Here is a 20,600-nt window from a genome sequence, read left to right as displayed (position 1 = left end):
ATAGGCTGCAAAAGCTTTGTGTTCAGCTCAGGCCAGAAAAGACCCAACAGGATTAATGATCAAAGGCAAGAACCTTATGAGGTTGCTAATCAATTAATATCCATTTTTTAAATAAAAGCATGGTTATGTGGTATATTGGATTAACAAGCAAGGTAGTCCCTACCCTGGCCACTGCAAGGCATGGCCTCACTTCAGCACAGCATTTCTACAATTACTGATGCTCAAGTTTTGCACTAAAGAATATTTTGGAGAGCAGTGGAGATGGTTTAGCTGATCTATCCAGAGTTGGTGAGGTTCAATCCAATTCAAATAGCCAGAATGGATGAGAGCAGTTGCTGGCAAGGAAAGGCTAATGCAAGGGGAACCGTTCATCAGTGGGTTTACAGCCCAGACCAGGAATGTTTGGGGAATGACTGTACAACTCAAAGACATCAGGGTGAAGTTACCCAAGAATAAACCAGTGAAAATTCTCAAAGTGTTGAGCCCAAATTCCTTAATGCATTGTGCAAACCTCAGCCTCACTGGTTTACATCCCTGGAGGAGCTCACAATCAAGAACTCCATGTACAGATGCAAATAGCATACAATTGAAGATTGGGATTTGGTTTTTGTCTGATTGGCCATTGTGCTGAATTCTGTAGTCTGTTAGTCTAGTTAAACAATCTAAAATTAGGTAAACTAGGTTCCAGTACAGTTCAAGTGTAAACAGACTATAAACTATAATTGTCACTGTCTGAATTAATCAGCATATAATTAAATTAAATTAAAATAATAGTCTGCTGTCTGAAATCCAAGGATAAAGGATGCCACATGTCACTTCATGGAATCAGCTGAAGTTTAAAGGGGAAATAATGTCCTACCCTAGTTAGTAATTCAGTTTGAGGGAATTGGAAATGGTCAAATAACTTTATAAACCCAGCTCAACTGAACAGGACCATTGGAAACTGCTTTTGCAGTAGTGCAAACTAGATTGACAAAGATGTAATTCCTAGGACCTGCTGCACAGAAGTGCTGGGAAGTAAAGCATAAACTTTGATCAGTTTCTCCTTTCTCTCCCCTCCCCCCCCTCAACCAGAGTTCGGTCAGTTGCCAGATATTTTATTTTCAACCAACTGATCTATGTCTCAGTGACTTGCCACTCCCCAGCTCGACGGGCAGATTTTATATATCAAGGCTTCACAACTTCACTAAAAATTCCAAATGCAGTGAGGATTTGCAGTGACCAGCAGTGTGAGCCGTGAATGTGGCTGCAGACACAGGTGATTAGTTTACCTTAGCGATACAGTGCAGAAACGGGCCAGTCAGCCCACTAAGGCTATGCCAACCAGATATCCCTGTACACTAGCACTGACCTACACACTAGGGGCAATTTACAATTTTACCAAAACCCATTAACCTTCAAACCTGTGTGTCTTTTGGGAGCTTGGGAGGAAACTGGAACACTCGGGAGAAACCCCACACAGCCATGGGGAGAACGCACAAACTCTGTACAGACAGCACCCATAGTCAGGATCCATAGTCCGGCTCCCTGGCGCTGCAAGGCAGCAGCTCTACCGTTGCGCCACCGTGTCAAAGCATGAAGCAGAACTGCTGAGATCTGGCAAGGCACATTACAACCTGGTGCTTGCCTCCATCTTGTACAAAAAGTAGAAAATGGAGCTCAACTCAAACCAGCATTCGATCAGGGTTCTGATCTGGACCAGCAGGTGACATGATGGGCAATTCTGCAGTTTCAGATACTGGCTTTAGTATCACAGAGCAGTTGACACTTTGCACAAATCCAAGTTGCAGACTGGTAAATCAACAATGCTGGCTTCCAGTGTGCTGCTGCCACATGTTTAAAATTCCAGCAGGATAGATACTCTTAAACCAAAACAGTGTTTAGATAATAAAAACGTGAGGCAGCTTCCACATAGTGGAGGAATTTTTTTTATTTGGAAACATCAGAAGTGTGAAGCCCACAGCTGGTTGCACACCTTATGATTAGCCATACATTTTACTACTGGAAACATTTACATGTGCCTCAGGATGTTAAAAACACAAGTAGAACTCACTCCAATACCAGTACACAAAAGGACTATGATCAGATCCAATCTTTGCCAATTATTACATCCAAGGAGATCTGAGCAACACAATTACTGACAGTGCAACAATCTACTATATCATGGGGACTCCAGAAATCTTGCTCCATTATAATAATGTATGAGTATCTTAAATAAAATCCAGTGAAAAGAAATGAAACTTACAATTCTAATTTAATCCGAATGCTCAACTGTAATATGGATTGGAAATTGCACGCGTGTCTAGGAGCCACTAAACCCAGCTCTTAAAACCAAATTCAATACCTAATACACACACGACAGACAAATCACTAACATTGTGCATTTACAAGAAATTGACTACCAAATTGAGACAACTGTACACATTCTGGAGTTAAGACCATTAGAATGGAGCTGAATGTTATATTTGAGAGATTTATTTTGTGGAAAGGATCAGAGCAACAATCAAGCCATACAGACCCAACACTTCAGCAAAAATAAGGATGAGGATCATTCCGACAAATAACCGTGGCTGCTGTGCAGTTCCTCGTACTCCGGCATCACCTACTATGCCAATAGCAAAGCCGGCAGCAAGACCACTCAGTCCCACGCTCAATCCAGCACCCAGCTGCAGGAAGCTCCTGTAACATAAGAAAAAAAGTTTAAACTGTTCAACCTGAGAAAGCTAGAGACCACACATCAATGGCTTGAGTTGTTCTGAGGTAGAGTAACACAGCAACCAAGTGAATTTTCACATTGACTTTACACTCAGAGCTCCTTTAGTCTATGACCACCACAAGCTAGTGTGAAAACTGAGGCATGGTCACAGGCCAAAATAACCCACTGCAGTCAGGGAATGTCACATCTTTACATCTGGAATGAAGCCCACATTCAAGAGAAGTGGGCATGTTTAGAGCCATGGAGATGAGTTACCAATGTACTAGTCAGGTTAATAATTATCCACAGACATGCAATATACACAAAAGGAATTCCAAAAAATCTGTGCAGAAGGCCCAGGATGGATGTTAGATTTAAGAAGGTGCACGTGGAAGACAGATCTAGTCCTGTGGGATGACAAGAATCTAAATGTAGACAGCAGCAAATTTAACTAGGTAACTTCTATGTTGTGATTCATTCAAACACGGCAGAGAATCCCCTGGTTCAATGAAACCAATATCTGTTAGATGATGATCGTTGTTGATTAGCAGAATTTCTAGTCATGGGTTCTTTAACACAAACTTCACTATAGAGCTCAAAATTTAACAGCCAGGGCAGAGTTCAGTAAATTGTGCTATTATTAACTTGGTCAAGGTCAAATGTTTGCAAACTACACAGACTGAATGATGCATGTAGATGATGTCAATGGCAATTCTGATGTCTGTTAAAGTATTTAATACCCATAGTCACCCACTCTAATCAAATGTTACAACCAGAAGGTTTAAAGCCAGTATTACTACAATATGTGTAGGAAGGAACTATGGATGCTGGTTTACACCTAAGATAAACAAAATGCTGGATTGGGTCAGGCAGCACCTCTCCGACATGGATACATCGGTAACCTGCAGAGATTCCTGGTCCTGCAGCGTAATCAAGCAGATAGCCAGCTTTACGGTCAAAAAACAACCATATATTGTTTCCAGAGAAGATGCAATATCTCTGTTGGTACCCCTCTTACAGAGCTGCAGCAGAGGCACTACCCCGATAGCTGGTGCGAAAATTGCCTGCCCAGCATGGACTCCTGGCTGCACCCTGGACAATGCAAGCACAGGACATCCGAGTCATGTTAATGTGTGGAGAGATCGTGGATCCAGTGCTCCCAGCCCAGCGAGCTTGCTGCTGGAGACATCTGATCTAGGGAAGCTGTGCAGCAAAAAGGACAGAGCAGCTCAAAATCCCACATGGCAACACCTAGCAGCCTTACCACCCACCCTGGCCTGCCCAACGGCCCTCACATGAGCCATGGAGATTCCTTGCTGGGTTCAGATATTATGGCACTGTGCTGTAAACATCCCTGTACGATTATATAATGACAGATTCCATTAACCATCTTGTTTCTGGGAATTCAGAAACTTGTGCTCGGGTATAACTCAGCCACTAATTCCAAAATTATACCTCATCTTTGACAGAAGTTTGAGAAAGTACCACTAAAGGCCTACACAAATACATGAAGGCAAACAAAGCTGTAATAGCATCACATATGTCTCTGCCCAACAATGACATCAGGATAAACAGGAATTACTGCGTTGCTCAATTCAACATCAATTGTTACTCGATAGATATCAATTACTACATCGAGGTAGCAAGAGCTCCTGTATCTCAATATTAGTCCCAATCTCAGTTTTATGCAAAGGGCAGATGCTCAAAGATCTGAATTCTTACACAATAACTTACTCCATATTTACTCGTTTAACTACTGCTGATTAGTTGAACAAGCAATCCTCAGCAAACCCAAACCAATCGACAGGCAACACTAATCAATTGATTCTAAATTCTCACCACACAACTACGCTGAAGGGAACAGCGCCACGATATTTTATAAACAGTAGCAACAAGGCTCCAAACACTTTAGTGACAATTTCCTCTGCACAATTCAGAAGCAGCATCTAACTAGACGAACTCAGCACTGCAGCAAGATGGGTCTCAACCCAAAACGTCACCTATTCCTTTTCTCCAGAGATGCTGTGTGTCCAGCTTTTTGTGTCTATCTTTGGTTTACACCAGCATCTGCAGTTCCTTCCTACACAAGATTTGATGCCTAGTATCTAACAGCAGTCACCACCTAAAAATGCAAAACAGATCATTCAATAAAAAGCTCTAGAACAAAGGGTTCTATCTCCTTCAGGCTCAGGGAAATAATATCTTTAGGGCCAATTCATCCAAGCACCAAACCACAAACTCAGAATTTTCACTATATAATAAAATATTATTTTCCCATTCCCTGGTAGCCCCAATATCCCATTCTACAACTGTAGAAAGATTGTTTAAAATAATGCCTGTTCCTGCCCAGTTGTGGATACTACTAGTTAGATCTTCATTTAGAGACGACTGCAAGATCAAGTTTTCTTGTCACTTCAAGTATACATACAGCAATTTATTTAGAGCCAGAATGCTCCTCTGGAATAACATGCAAAACATCCAAGCCAAAGAAAAGCTAAAAAAGACTAAAGCAAACTGCAGGCTACATGACACTACACCTCAAAGGTTACTTGCAAAACATCAGGTGCTGCTAGGTAGTTCTCCAATTTGACTCCACCTCTGCCACAGACTCAATGTTAGCATTAACTTACCACTAAATTATAAAGCACCAGTGAGGCAAATAGATTAAAGTGTCCAGCTACCACTTAAAATGGTGCCCTTAATATTTAGCCCTTGATAAATTGTTTCTGGCAATCACTGTTGCCATCTTGATTTCTCGACATTAAAATAAACCAATTTTAAACAGTGCAGGCTGCTACTTTGCCCATTCTAATATTGTACCCACCAAGTTACCAATTTCAGAATACTACTCTTGTTTTGAAGACAAAGTCCCAGAGCTTCCCTTCCATTCATTCCCCTCTTTCTCATACCCATTCCGCTGTCTACCACCCCAGTCCTTTCCATCTACTTTGTCAAAGGCCTTTAAAATTCTTTGACAAGCTCTTTCTGCCCTGCAATTATTGCCAATCCTTTGGGTATCGTGGAGTAGCTTATATGATACCCGCAAATACTCCAAGGGCAACCAAGGCAGTTTATAGACCCATTACCACCAAGATGGCGGCCTACAATCATCCAAATGGAATGAGCCCAAAACACAAACACACTGGGGAAAAATGAACATTAAACCTTCAGGTTGCAGGTTCTGGAGGCAGTCTGATCTTAACTCAGTATGAATGTCACCTTTCTACAACACCCATAACTATTCACTTCCTTAGGCGGACAAAATTAGTTAATTAAATATAACCAGTGAGATATCCGAGCGAGAGACTTACTTGAATAATGTTATCTTTTCTGTGAGTGAGTTGGCAATTAGCACTGCCACCACCAGTCCATAGATGGCAATGATACCTGCCATGACAACAGGGATGATGGATTTCATGATTAGTTCAGGCCTCATGACAGACATGGCAGCAATTCCTGTACCACTCTTAGCCGTTCCATAAGCTGCTCCTAGAGCTAAGGAGGAAAGAGACCAATTAAATGTTTGTTCAAATCCAATATATTCCCAGTTGTACAAGATGCTTTGAATGGTTCACACGTTGAAAAGAAACCGGGACAATAGCTGCAACACCACTCGGGAAAAAGTCAGAACAGTGGGTAACTGGAAACAGAAGCTAGAGAAATTGTTAATCAACATAATTCAGTGTACTGCTTCTACAGATCTGCAGTGTGCCCAGGAAGGCAGTAGATGGTCTCATCAGCTGTGATAGGTGTGATCTTCGTTACTGGCAAATCATCCATTTTAATTAGTATACCACAACTGCAATATTGAGCAGGAGAGAAAGGAGAATCCAAAAATCCCCCCAGTTTAATGTCAATATAACCCATTCTCCCCTCAACCCATCATTTCTTTTATAGAAAATATTCAATTTTGACCAATGAAATTTTACAAAGATTAGTGCTAGTGTCTCATTTTGCAATATTAATACGGGTCCACCACTGATTTTCCGGCAACTTGTAGCGCGGCACCTACTTTAATCCAGACTAAATTACGAGAACACACTTAAAACCAAGAATGAGGAGGCCAATCTCAACCTCATTGAAAATTCTGCAGCTGTGATTCTGGAAATCCATCCCGGCCAGAAGCAGCAGATCCGTTCCAATAGCCGGTGACCTAAGCGGACCATTCCAGTACCACTCAGCTTCTCGGAGGCAGTGACCTCTGTTGGTCTAGCAAAACGGCTAATCCGGCAAGGCTCTTGAAGAAAGGGTGCCAAAAAAAGAAAATCGATGGCGGACCTGTAATTTAGATGAAAATGCCAGTGGCTTAAGTAGCAAATTTGCTGACAAAAATGGAAATTGTGCATAAAGGTGGCTAAAGGATAGCAGGATATAGATTAATTGTAAATAGTGGCAATACATGGCAGGTGGAGTTTAATTCAACCAATTGAGGTAATTCATTTGGAAATACAATGCTAGAGGATATATAGTAAATGGCAGGATCCTCATGATCTTGGGGCACAAGTTTATAGCTCTCTGAAAGTGGCAATAGAAGTGGATAAGCTAGTAGAGAAGGCCAGGGTAACGAGTGAGGAAGTCATGAGGCAGCTGCATAAAACCTTTGATAGGCCACATGTGGAGTATCATGCACAGTATGGACACCATACTAGAGCAAGGGGAGGGTGAAGCAAAGTGATTTGTGTGTTTCACTACAAGTAAAGAATGAACAACCCAGAATGTTTTCTCTGGAGCAAAGGCTGAAGGGCAACTTGGCAGGAATACGTTTATCACAAGCAGCAAAATTAATGGAGATGTGCAAAGCCACACACAAGTTGCCTGGAATGTGTTGCCAGGAGAGGTAGAAGCTTCTGATCTCAGGACAACCCATCACTAGTGTGCCCAAGAACCCGTCCACATTCTGGAGGAATGGCCTGAATTTTCAAATATGGGCGCCAGGCGTGATGATCTCTGGGATCACTGCCCACTTGCCATCACAACACTCTTATTTTCCTACACAACACTTGTTATTTTCTTACACAACACTCAGCATGGTCCTTTACAAGTGAACAGGCCAAAATTAGCATTCTACCACTGTGCTTGAAACAAATTGTCTAAAAAACAAGCACTTATTATCCCCTGACTAATTTCCCTTCACATCAACTAGAGTCAGAACACAGCAAGCGACCCCACCAGGACAATTTGTAAAGCCTACATTTATTGCCTCGAGCCCTAGTTGTTAGGGCCACCTTCCTGAAGGAACAGTTGCTTCAGCATTGACTAGTTTCTTAGATGAGTGACCACATTCTGAAATTATGCCCATCAGTTCTAGACACTTCAGTGAACCACCTACCTTGTCAAAGATGCAAATGTTTTAATAACCAGCTCATTCTGCCAAATTCAAGTACAGGATATTTTTTGCCACACAAACAAACCCCCTCAAACCTAGAAAATCCTCAACTACATCCAAATCAGAATGGTACACAGTACTCTGGTTGTATGAACACCCTGCACATTTATAGCAACGCGCATTTTATCTCCTTTACCTTCCCGTCTACCCCAAAACCCAAGAATCAAGAGCCAACACAGGTGGCATGCTGCTTGCCTACCCAAGAATGGTCCATTTACCCAAATGTGTTCTGCAGTTGGCTATGGATCCACCAATTAACTCAATGATTAGCATGGCACTTTTACATTCACTTCCACAATACTAGTCAAAATTTGTTAGGCAATTTCATGCCTTTGAGCAACACCAAGACAAAAATTAGAAATTCTATTAGCTCTAGGAGAATAGCAATGGACATTAGAGCCAGAGCCAGATTACCATAGCTATCCACAATCACACATGGAGTTAGGACTTTGGACCAAGTGGATTACATAAACATTGGCTTTGGTTACAAGTTGTTTAAAATTTAACTATTTTACAGATTAAAATCCAATTAGAAAGTTGAAAGATTGCAGAAAGGAATGCTCAAAATCTCCATATGCCCCAGTATATAGAAAGTCTTGGACAGGCATGTTATCACTCTGCCTTTGAAGCCTCAATGCCATCTTTTACCAAAGAGCAAGTTCACTGTGAGAACTACTGCCCACAAGTATTTTTAACAAGCCAATTTTCAGAAGTTTAGACAGAACTAAAATGCACAATTTATTAAACACCATTTACCAATATCCACGGCAGAGACCATAATCTATAACCCATAGGACTCTTCCAATTGAAAAGTGGGTTGGAATATTACAAATAGGAACAAGTAGTGTGCAATGTTTGATCTCAGTTTGCCATTTGATTAGATCAATTACTCAGTTCATCCACCTTCTTCAAAAGGATAACAACCCAATCTCTGCCCATCACTTGGTCTGCAGCTCTGCAGGTAGGTTCTGCAAGTACATGTCATTAACCCCAACCATCGCCTTTGGTTTCTGACCCATTAACTTCATCCATGCCAAATTAAATCTTCCCAGCCTTGTTCCAAAATTAAACACTCTACTCCATCAAATCTCCACAGCTACAATTTTATAGATCTTAAATCGACGCCTCTCCAATATAAGCACCTTTACTGGAATTGTGACTGGAATTATGTGCAATACTCAAACTATCATTAAATCGAGAATTCTAAAATCACCTCAAGCATATACTGGAATCCCTTAGCTAATATCTCATGGGTTGATCACAACTGCCATGTTACTTTAAGGACCTTGGAAGTGCATGCCAAGATGCCTGTTCCACCCTTCCACCATGCAATGTATTTTAAGCTATTCTCAAATGCAAGGCTTTTGTCCCATTCCACCAGCCAAATCCTCTCCCTTGCTGTCAGCCCAGTACTGGCACATCCTTCAGCCGCACCCAATCTTTGTAACTCCCATACTGTTCCTCCAACCTTAAAAAGGATTTGACCTTGGTGCGTCATTTCTAATACTCATCATTTTCATAAGGCACCTCAGGCCAACCCTGGGCAAAGTGCAATGATTATAGGTTAGAAACCAGAATACAAAACCATTTCAGTAATTTTATGGAACCTCCATGATTGTGGAATGCACTTGTTGAAACTACAGAACCAAAGCTGGATCAATGGAGCTGTGATTATAGCAATCAGAACAGCATTCCCTTGAGCAAAGAGCTGAAAACAAGGCAGATGACAGCATACAAATCCAAAGTCAACCAGTTCAACTGGTATCCATTGACATTTGTTTCTCTAAACTGGTATCCATTGACATTTGTTTATCTAAACTGGGCCATTCCACTTTCAAGGGAGAGGGAATCTTTTAGTTGTGCAGACAGATTAAAACCCAAAGTTGTTAGTCAGCCCAGGTCAATGTTAGGCGATGTTTTCTACTTCCAAACCAGTTCTAGCAAGTCACAACCAAAGATAACTTTTGGATTTGGGAAGAACATGTTTCAACAGCTCAGGACAAGATTATTCTGCTATGGCTTAAGTCTTCAGCTGCTTTGAGACAATAAACAGTCAAAAGTTATTTAGATCAGCTTCAAGGTTAAGGAGACTTACAACATTCCTTTCGCCATCTCATTTCCCTGAAATCCACTCATGCACATCAACTCACTTTGATACTCGTACCATGCACAGAAAATAGGTTTTCCGTGAAGGTCGGAGAGAAGCAGCAGCCAAAAGCAGCAAGAGCGAGAATTGGCTGGAAGTAGGTGAGCCAGAGGGAAAGAAGATTTTAAAAGTGTGTCAAAGGCCCAGGTTTGAGTAAATTACAAATTAGCCCCAAAGTAGTTGATTAGGTAACAGATAAAGAAGTGCAGCTGTAGAAGAGCGGCCTCGGTGAGGTGAAGTGCCTTGGGGAGTGGTGTGAATCTTTGGCTTGAGAGTCTTCGGCGAGGAGGCTACACTTGATCAAAATTTGTGATTTTTGTCCACTGAGGAAATGGAAGAGAAGTTGGTGCAGTGTTTCCTCTGCAGGACGTGGGAAGTCAGGGACACCGCTGGAGCTTCTGGAAACCACACCTGCAGAAATTGTGCAGCTCCTGAATGAACGAGTTGGGGAACTGGAGAAGCAGCTGGATGACCTCAGGGCCATCCAGGAAAACGAGTTTCCTGGGCAGAACCTACAGTGAGGTTGTCACACCAAGGATACAGGAAGAGCGAAGGTGGGTGGCTGTGACAAAGGGAGTAAGCGTGGAGTGCAGTTGGCTGTGCTTAATGAAAACAGGTACACCCTCTTGGGAACTGTCGGGGCAGACGACACTTCCAGTCCGAGCGGCGGACAGATCGGTGGCTCCAACCCTAGCGATGAGACTCGACCGGCGAGACCGACGTCGGGCAGAGCCATAGGGTGGGTGACTCCATTGTTCGAGGAGGGACCCTGTGGCGGGAGGCGAGACTCAAGGATGGTCTGTTGCCTCCCTGGTGCCAGGGTTCAAGATGTCTTGGACCGACTTCAGAACATCCTCGAGAGGGAAGCTGAACAGCCAGTAGTTGTGCATGTGGGCATAAACGACGTCGGGAAGAGAGGAAGGAGGTTCTGCAACACGAGTTTTGGAGAGTTAGGAAGGCGACTGAAAAGCAGGACTTCTAGGGTAGTTATCTCTTGATTGCTTCCTGTACCTCTTGCTGGTAAGGGCAGGAACAGGGAGATAGGGGATCTGAATGTGTGGCTGGTGGGCTGGTGCAGGGAGCATGGATTTAGATTTATAGACCATGGGGATCTCTTTTGGGGTAGGGGTGACCTGTACAAAAGGGACGGGTTACACCTTAACTGGAGGGGGACCAACATTCTGGCAAGCAGGTTTGCTAGTACTACACGTGTGGGTTTAAACTAAATAGCGGGGGTGAGTGGTTGACAAATTGAGTGTATAAAGATGGAGTTAAAGGGGAAGTGAATACAGGAAAAGTTACAAAAGATTCCCAAATTAATGGGAAGGAAAGTTCGAGAAGGGATAAGAGAGTACAGACAGGGCCAATAGTGACCAGTGTGAGAGGGGAGGTGAATACTAAAGTTAAAGTGTTGTATTTGAATGTGCAAAGTAGAAGAAATAAAGTGGATGAGCTTGAGGCTCAGTTAGAAATTGGCAAGTATGATGTTGTGGGAAATACAGCGACATGGCTGCAAGAGGACCAGGGCTGGGAACTGAATATTCAGGGGTAAAAGTCCTATCGAAAAGACAGACAGGTGGGCAGAGGGGGTGGGGTAGCTCTGTTGGTAAGGAATGAAATTCAGTCCCTTGCGAGGGATGACAAAGAATCAGGAGAAGTAGAGTCAGTGTGGATGGAACTGAGGAATTGTAAGGGTAAAAAGACTCTAATGGGATTTGTCTACAGGCCCCCAACCAGTAGCCTGGATATAGGGTGCAAGTTGAATCAAGAATTAAAATTGACATGTCGCAAAGGTAATACTATGGTGGTTATGGGAGATTTCAACATGCAGGTAGACTGGGAAAATCAGGTTGGTACTGGACCCCAAGAAAGAGAGCTTGTGGAGTGCCTCAGAGATGGATTCTTAGAGCAGCTTGTCCTGGAGCCTACCCGGGAGAAAGCAATTCTGGATTTAGCGTTGTGTAATGAACCAAATTTGATAAGGGGAACTCACAGTAAAGGAGCCATTAGGAGGTAGCGACCATAATATGATAAGTTTTATTCTACAATTTAAGAGGGAGAATGGAAAATTAGAAGTGTCAGTATAACAGATGAGCAGAGGGGACCATGGAGGCATGAGGGAGGAACTGGCCAAAGTTGACTGGAAAGAGACCCTAGCAGGGATGATAATGGAACAACAATGGCAGGTACTTCTGGGAATAATACAGAAAGTGCAGAATCAGTTCATTCCAAAGAGGAAGACAGATTCTAAGGGGAGTAAGAGGCGACTGTGGCTGACAAGGGAAGTCAAGGACAGTATAAAAATAAAAGAGAAGTACAGCATAGCAAAGATGAGCAGGAAACCAGAGAATTGGGAAACTTTTAAAGTGCAACAGAAGATAACTAAAAAAGCAATACGGGGAGAAAAATATGAGATACGAAGGTAAGCGAGCCAAGAATATAAAGGAGAATCGTAAAAGCTTCTTTACGTATGTGAAGAGGAGAAAATTAGTTGACAAATGTGGATCCTTTGAAGACAGAAACAGGTGAATTTATTAAGGGGAACAAGGAAATGGCAGACGAGTTGAACAGGTACTTTGGATCTGTCTTCACCAAGGAAGACACAATCTCCCAGATGTACTAGTTGGCCAGAGGACATAGGGTGACGGAAGTTACTGAAGGAAATTCACATTAGGCAGGAAATTGTGTTGGGTAGACTGATGGGACTGAAGGCTGATAATTGCCCAGGGCCTGATGGTCTGCATCCCAGGGTACTTAAGCAAGTGGCTCTAGAAATCATGGACGCATTGGTGATCATTTTCCAATGTTCTATAGATTCAGGATGAGTTCCTGTGGATTGGAGGGTAGCTAATGTTATCCCACTTTTTAAGAAAGGAGGGAGAGAGAAAACAGGGAATTATAGACCAGTTAGCCTGACATCAGTGGTGGGGAAGATGCTGGAGTCAATTATAAAAGATGAAATAGCGGAACATTTGGATAGCAGTAACAGGATCGGTCAGAAATGGATTTATGAAGGGGAAATCATGCTTGACTAATCTTCTGGAATTTTTTGAGGATGTGACTAGGAAAATGGACATGGGAGAGCCAGTGGATGCAGTGTACCTGGACTTTCAGAAAACCTTTGATAAGATCCCACATAGGAGATTAGTGGGCAAAGTGCACATGGTATTAGGGGTAGGGTACTGACATGAATAGAAAATTGGTTGGCAGACAGGAAACAAAGAGTAGGGATTAACAGGTCCCTTTTAGAATGGCAGGCAGCGACTAGTGGGGTACCGCAAGGCTGTGCTGGGACCGCAGCTATTTACAATATACATTAATGATTTAGATGAAGGGATTAAGAGTATCATTTGCAGATGACACAAAGCTGGGTGGCAGTGTGAACTGCGAGGAGGATGCTATGAGGATGCAGGGTGACTTGGATAGGTTGGGTGAGTGGGCAGATGAAGTTAAATGCGGATAAATGTGAGGTTATCCACTTTGGTGGCAAGAACAGGAAGGCAGATTATTATCTGAATGATATGAATAAGTTTATTGGCCAAGTATGCATATAAAAGGAATGTGCCTTGGTGCTCCGCTCACAAATGACAACACAAACATAGTTAACAATTAAGAATAAAGCGTAACCACATCAAAACAATAAGGATACAACATTACGGTCTAAACATGTGGGTGAAAATAAACCAGAGATAATAAGACTACAGACTTTGGTTATTGAGAATTGTCACTCGTGGAAAAAAGCTGTTTTTATGTCTGGCTGTGGCTACTTTTGACAGTCCGGAGTCGCCTTCCAGAGGGCAGTGCTTCGAAGAGTTTGTGGCCAGGGTGAGAGGGGTCAGAGATGATCTTGCCCGCTCGTTTCCTGGCCCTTGCAGTGTACAGTTTGTCAATGGGGGGGGGGGAGGTTGCAGCCAACAACCTTCTCAGATGTGCGAACGATCCGTTGCAGCTTCCAGATGTCGTGTTTGGTGGCTGAGCCAAACCAGACCATGATGGAGAAGGTGAGGACAGACTCAATGATAGCAGTATAGAATTGGACCATCATTGTCTGTGGCAGATTGTGTTTCTTCAGTTGCCACAGAAAGTACATCCTCTGTTGGGCCTTTTTGACTGTGGAGTCAATGGTGGCCCCCCATTTAAGGTCCCTGGAGATGATGGTTCCAAGGAACTTAAATGACTCCACAGATGTGACTATGGTGTTGTTGATGGTGAGTGGGGGAGGGGAGGGGGATCTCTTCGAAGGTCTACAATTAGTTCCACTGTCTTGAGAGCATTGAGCTCCAGGTTGTTGCAATGGCACCAGGATGCAGCTGTGTCACTTCCCCTCTGTAGGCAGATTCCTCCTAACTGAATGGTGTCATGTTAGGAAAAGGGGCAGTACAACAATATCTGGGTGTCCTTGTTCATCAGTCACTGAAGAAAGCTAATGGCATGTTGGCCATAACTAGAGTAAAGGAGCAAAGAGGTCCTTCTGCAGTTGTACAGGCCCTAGTAAGATCACACCTGGAGTTGTGTGCAGTTTTGGTCTTCAAATGAGGAAGGACATTCTTGCTATCGAGGGAGTGCAGCATAGGTTCACGAGGTTAATCCCCAGGATGGCGGGACTGTCATATGTTGAAAGAATGGGGCAACTGGGCTTGTATACACTGGAATTTAGAAGGATGAGAGGGGATCTTATTGAAACACAAGATTAAGGGATTAGACATGCTAGAGGCAGGAAAGTATAAGAAAATAACTGCAGATGCTGGTACAAATCAAAGGTATTTATTCACAAAATGCTGGAGTAACTCAGCAGGTCAGGCAGCATCTCGGGAGAGAAGGAATGGGTGACGTTTCGGGTCGAGACCCTTCTTCAGACTGATGTCAGGGGGGCGGGGCAAAGGAAGGATATAGGTGGAGACAGGAAGATAGAGGGAGATCTGGGAAGGAGGGGGGGAGAGAGGGACAGAGGAACTATCTAAAGTTGTAGAGGCAGGAAACATGTTTCCGATGTTGGGGGAGTCCAGAACCAGGGGCCACAGTTCAAGAATAAGGGATAGGCCATTTAGAACCGAGATGAGGAAAAACTTTTTCACAAAGAGTTGTGAATCTGTGGCATTCACTGCCTCAGAAGGCAGTGGAGGCCAATTCTTTGGATGCTTTCAAGAGAGATTTAGATAGAGCTCTTAAAGATAGTGGAGTCAAGGGATATGGGGAGATGGCAGGAACCAGGTACTGATTGTGGATGATCAGCCATGATCAGTGAATGGTGGTGCTGGCTCAAAGGGCCGAATGGTCTACTCCTCTGCCTTAATTGTTTATTGAAACGGGAGCTGACCAAGTTAGATGCAAGTTTAAGATAAGTGAACAATTCAAATCACAGAACAATGTCATTAAGCAATCTGGCAAATCATTCATCTTAACCAAACCAGCTTCATTTCAACAAGCGACATTAAATGAGGAAGTGTCCACAATGTACAACATAGTTGAAGCTATTCTAAATATCATATATATTCAAATGCAAATACCCTGAAGGCAGTACCGCACTGTTAATTGTACACCAAGCACTCCAGCCTAAACATCTCATTTCAAATGAGAACCATTGTATTTTATATAGTCAAGAATAAAATGTTGGAACAAGCTGGCAGTGATTTGTTTGCAATTCAACAGCAATATGCCCACTTAACAAGCTTGAAGATTTGTTTAATATAATGTATGGGTTGTGTAACGAAGAAAGATCAGACAGGCCAGGCCTGTACCACTGAACGCCGAAAGACAACTTAATTCGAGCAAGATCCAAAAGAACAAAAAGACTGGTGAAGGAACTCAATGAGTCAGGCAGCAGTCACCCTAATTCAGTCTGAAGGGTTCTGACCCAAAACCTCATGCCCATTCCCTCCACAGATGCTGCCTGACCCACTGTGTTCCTCCAGCACTCGATTTTTTTTGTTGCTCAATTCCATTTGTCTCTCCAAGATCGGAGGGATCTTGGCAGGGTAGATGCAGAGGGCATATTTCCTCTGCTGGACAATCAAACAGCAGGAATGAAACAGAAGGCAGTATTTGAGGATTGGCCCTTTGGAACTCTTAAGAGTAGTAGAAATTGAATCTGAGCAATTAAGGCAGAGGAATGAAGTGTTATGGAGGACTAGGCAGGAATGGAGACTTGATTACAATCTGTGATCCTATCAAATGCCAAGCAGCCTAATACTACCATGCGTTTGTTCACACAGATTGTACCATTCCCAATACCAACCGTGATCAAGGAAACTGCATGCTCCAAGAAGAATTTGATTGTTGCCAATCTACAACATTTAAGCTGTCAAATTTATAATTTTCTTAAAAACACTACGGGAAATGTTACCGCTTCAGTGCTGCCAGTCGGCATTTACCAGTCATACCATCCCCTAAAGAGGATGCTGCAGCATTGCCTAGCAAATGACAATATCACTTTTCACGTAGCAATTCCAGTGATATCAGATGCAGGAATTCCAGTGATATCAGATTAACAGTCCCAGTGTACAAAACATTAGCAGAGCTAAAATGTTTTGTCTGGAATCCATGTAACACATAGAAGTCTAGGAATGGCAATTCAAGGACAGCATGGCTGTCACAGGCAGTTCAAAATGAACCAGAGAGGGTGCTGTATGCAGGCGCCACAGCCAAACCGCTTGAAGAATCTGCATTTATACTACAGCTTTTGTTACCACCGATTTATGTCCTTGGGGTGTCCCAGTACTATTAGTATGAGCAGTTACATTCTACACAGCAATGACTGGACAATAGAGATAAACATTGCCCAGGAATAACAGTTCAAGGAGTGCCAGGGGATATTTTACGAACAATAAGGGTTGACATTGTAAAGTTTCAGACTTCTGTTGAAATGTCAATTTTGTTAACCAATTTGTGGTTGGTCATTGCAGATAAAGGTTGCATGCTGATAGTATGGCTCAGATCACAACCAAGATAACCAGTTACTGGGTAGACACAAAATGCTGGAGTAACTCAGCGGGTCAGGCAGCATCTCGGGAGAGAAGGAATGGATGACATTTTGGGTCGAGACCCTTCTCAAACTGATGTCAGGGGAGGGGGTGGGACAAAGATAAGATGTAGTTGGAGACAGGAAGACTAGTGGGAGAACTGAGAAGGGGAGGGGATAGAGAGGGGAAGCGGGGACTACCTGAAGTTAGAGAAGTCAATGTTCATACTGCAGGGGTGTAAACTGCCCAAGCGAAATATGAGGTGCTGTTCCTCCAATATGCACTGGTCCTCACTCTGACAATGGAGGAGGGCCAGGACAGAAAGGTCAGTTTCGGAATGGGAGTAAGAGTTGAATTGCTCAGCCACCGGGAGATCAGGTTGGTTGAAACGGACTGAACGGAGGTGTTGAGCGAAATGATCACCAAGCCTGCACTTGGTCTCGTCGATGTAGAGAAGTTAACATCTGGAACAACAGATACAATAGATGAGGTTGGAGGAGGTGCAGGTGAATCTCAGCCTCACGTAGGAATACTGCTTAGGTCCTTGGATGGAGTCGAGGGGGGAGGTAAAGGGACAGGTGTTGCATCCCCTGCGGTTGGGGAGGGGGTGGTTTGGGTGGGAAGGGACGAGTGGACCAGCGAATTTGAGGGAACGGTCTCTACGGAAAGCAGTGGAGATGGGAAGATGTGGCCAGTGGTGGGATCAGAAAGTGGTGGAGATGGGTTCGAAACCCATCCTCCTTTTGAAATGTCACCATTTTAGGAGAACAGACGAGGTGGTCCAGAGGTTAAGCCAATGAAATGCTAATCCATTGGGCATCGAACGATAGGGTTCGAAACCCATCTTCCTTGTGAACTGCAACCATTTTATCCCACTACTGGCCACATCTTCCCATCTCCACCCCTTTCTGTGTTCCGCAGACTGTTCCCTCCGAAACTCCCTGGTCCACTCGTCCCTTCCCACCCAAACCACCCCCTCCCCAGGTACTTTCCCCTGCAACCGCAGGAGATGCAACACCTGTCCCTTTACCTCCCCCCTCTACTCCATCCAAGGACCCAAAGTCTTTCCAGGTGAGGCAGAGGTTCACCTGCACCTCCTCCAACCTCATCTATTGTATCCGCTGTTCCAGATGTCAACTTCTTTACATGAGCGAGACCAAGCGCAGGCTCAGCAATTGTTTCGCTCAACACCTCCGCTCAGTCCGTCTCAACCAACCTGATCTCTCGGTGGCTCAGCACTTCAACTCTCACTCCTATTCACAATCTGACCTTTCTATCCTGGGCCTCCTCCATTGTCAGAGTGAGGCCCAGTGCAAATTGGAGGAACAGCACCTCATACTTCGCTTGGGCACTTTACACCCTAGCGGTATGAACATTGACTTCTCTAACTTCAGGTAGTCCCTGGTTCCCCTCTCTATCCCCTCCCCCTTCCCCCACTAGTGATCCTGTCTCCAACTACATTCTATCATTGTCCCGCCCCCTCCCCTTACATCAGTCTTGACCTGAAACGTCCCCCATTCCTTCTTTCTCGAGATGCTGCCTGACCCACTGAGTTACTCCAGCATTTTGTGCCTACCTTCAATTTAAACCAGCATCTGCAGTTTTTTTTCCTACTAGTTACTGGGTATCTCTGACACAATAAAAAACACTAACCTTTTTTCCACCACAGATATTTAAGATTTTTCAGTAGTACTTCACTCGTCCTTGGATAACTCATTTAGACTTTTGCATTTAACAGGTTTAGTTTCACTGAAAGACTTCCATTAAGTTGTCACCTCCAGTTTAAGTGCAGCACTCATTTTGATGCGAGATTTTTTAAAGTTTTACAGAGTTGTGCAAACCCAGTCCAGCTACATTGCTAAATTAGTCAAAGAAAACCGTAGCTCCAACTTAAACTTTAATGAGACCATCTTGAAGATTAAAATAATGGTTAAAAAACAAATCTAAGGAGGCCATGGAAAGCCGAAATTGGTACACATTAGTTTGGACATTGGTGTTCACTTTAACAAACCAATTTTCAATCAAGATTAAAAGAGGACATAAAACGCTGGAGTAACTCAGTAAGTCAGGCAGCATCTGTAGAGAACATGGATAGATGACATTTAAGGTTAGGATCCTTCTTGGTTCCTTTCCACACCTTTACAACTGCAACTCAGTTCAGAGTGCCAAGGGGTATTTTTGGAACAATGAACAAGCCCTTGGTTAAACATCCACTGCATCTCTAAAAGCTTGATATTGTAAATTTGACATGCTCAAATGTCAAATGAAAAAACAGCAATCCAAAAAAGGCAACAATTTCCTAAATTACACACCAGTCGCAGCTCAAATTTGTCAGTGCTAAAACTAGATCACACCTCCTATGCAGTCAAACATATGCCTCTGCAAATCTCTGCTAGAAAAATAACCATGTTATACAATGTCAATCCAAAAACATCCATAGAAAATTCGCAAAATCAGTGACGTGGCAGAGGCTTTGCTCTTTAATGACTGGAGGGCACAGCTGATTTTTGAAGATGCAGGATGTCACCGAAATATTTCCCAATTAGAATACATTAAAAAAATGTTGCAGTCCACGTATGTGAAACCCGCACCCAAGTCATATGACCGACTCAGGACTTCCCGCTCCGGAAATTGCCGAGCGCTCACCGCCTCCGCGCTGCAGCACTGTGCCGCCGGAAACACCCGAGAGCCGCCTCGACAGCCACGGAGCGAGCCGAAGGGGCCTGAACCGTCGTCGTCGAACGGCGGGCGAGAGGGTCCGCCGAAGGAAGCGACAGCAGCTCAGCCGCCGGCTGAGGCGAAGAGACGACATGACAAGTACACAGTCATTCGCGGCCATTTTATCTGCCTAAAGACCCTCAGCCCAGGAAGAGCGCGGTCAGCCCAGCCCGGTTCCCCTCGCACCCCGAGGCCGCACTTACCGCTGAACACCATGGCGGCCGAGGCGCCTATCACCCCGAAGAAGGGCGAATACTCGGGAGATTCAGGAGTGGACATTTTGTGTCAGGTTGCTAGTGGTCGGCTGTAGTTGCGGTTGCCGTGCTGGTGGTCTGTCCTGCTGCCCACCGGTTCGTTCGTTCACTCCCGCTGCCGTCACACACTCGCTGCCGCTCGGTTCCGTCTCCGACTAAATAGAAACCCCGACAAAATGGCGGCTCATGTGGTCACGTGATCGCGCCCGGGGACCGCACCACCGCCGCCGCCGGGGGGGGGGGGAGGATGTACGCACCCGTTCAACATAATCCTCATCTCCCGTGCACCGCTCTCCCTCGCTACCATCGTCCGATGATAATTGTTGGTGTTACCAGCTACATGGATCATTTGGGGTCCTTGTTGCGCTTGCTATATGTTTGCCAGCGGTATTGCCTCCCTGCTTCCCCTCTCTCCCGGGCCGCTATGCCGGCAGCCGATTGC

General features: G+C 44.1%; 1 protein-coding gene across 1 annotated transcript; it reads right to left on the bottom strand.

Moving 5' to 3' along the window:
- Positions 1-1,910: 1,910 nt before the first annotated feature.
- atp6v0cb (ATPase H+ transporting V0 subunit cb) lies at positions 1,911-20,338 on the bottom strand. The gene is made up of 3 exons (XM_078417988.1): positions 20,108-20,338; positions 6,007-6,190; positions 1,911-2,679 (listed from the first exon to the last, which is right to left on the bottom strand). The coding sequence occupies exons 1-3, from the start codon at positions 20,181-20,183 to the stop codon at positions 2,475-2,477; spliced, it is 465 nt and encodes a 154-aa protein (XP_078274114.1). The 5' UTR covers positions 20,184-20,338; the 3' UTR covers positions 1,911-2,474.
- Positions 20,339-20,600: the final 262 nt, after the last annotated feature.

The sequence above is a fragment of the Rhinoraja longicauda genome, chromosome 21, assembly GCF_053455715.1.
Source record: "Rhinoraja longicauda isolate Sanriku21f chromosome 21, sRhiLon1.1, whole genome shotgun sequence".
In the NCBI taxonomy this organism is placed as follows: domain Eukaryota; kingdom Metazoa; phylum Chordata; class Chondrichthyes; order Rajiformes; family Arhynchobatidae; genus Rhinoraja; species Rhinoraja longicauda.
Note: the sequence above shows the minus strand (reverse complement) of the source record. Positions and strands in the feature narration are given on the sequence as shown.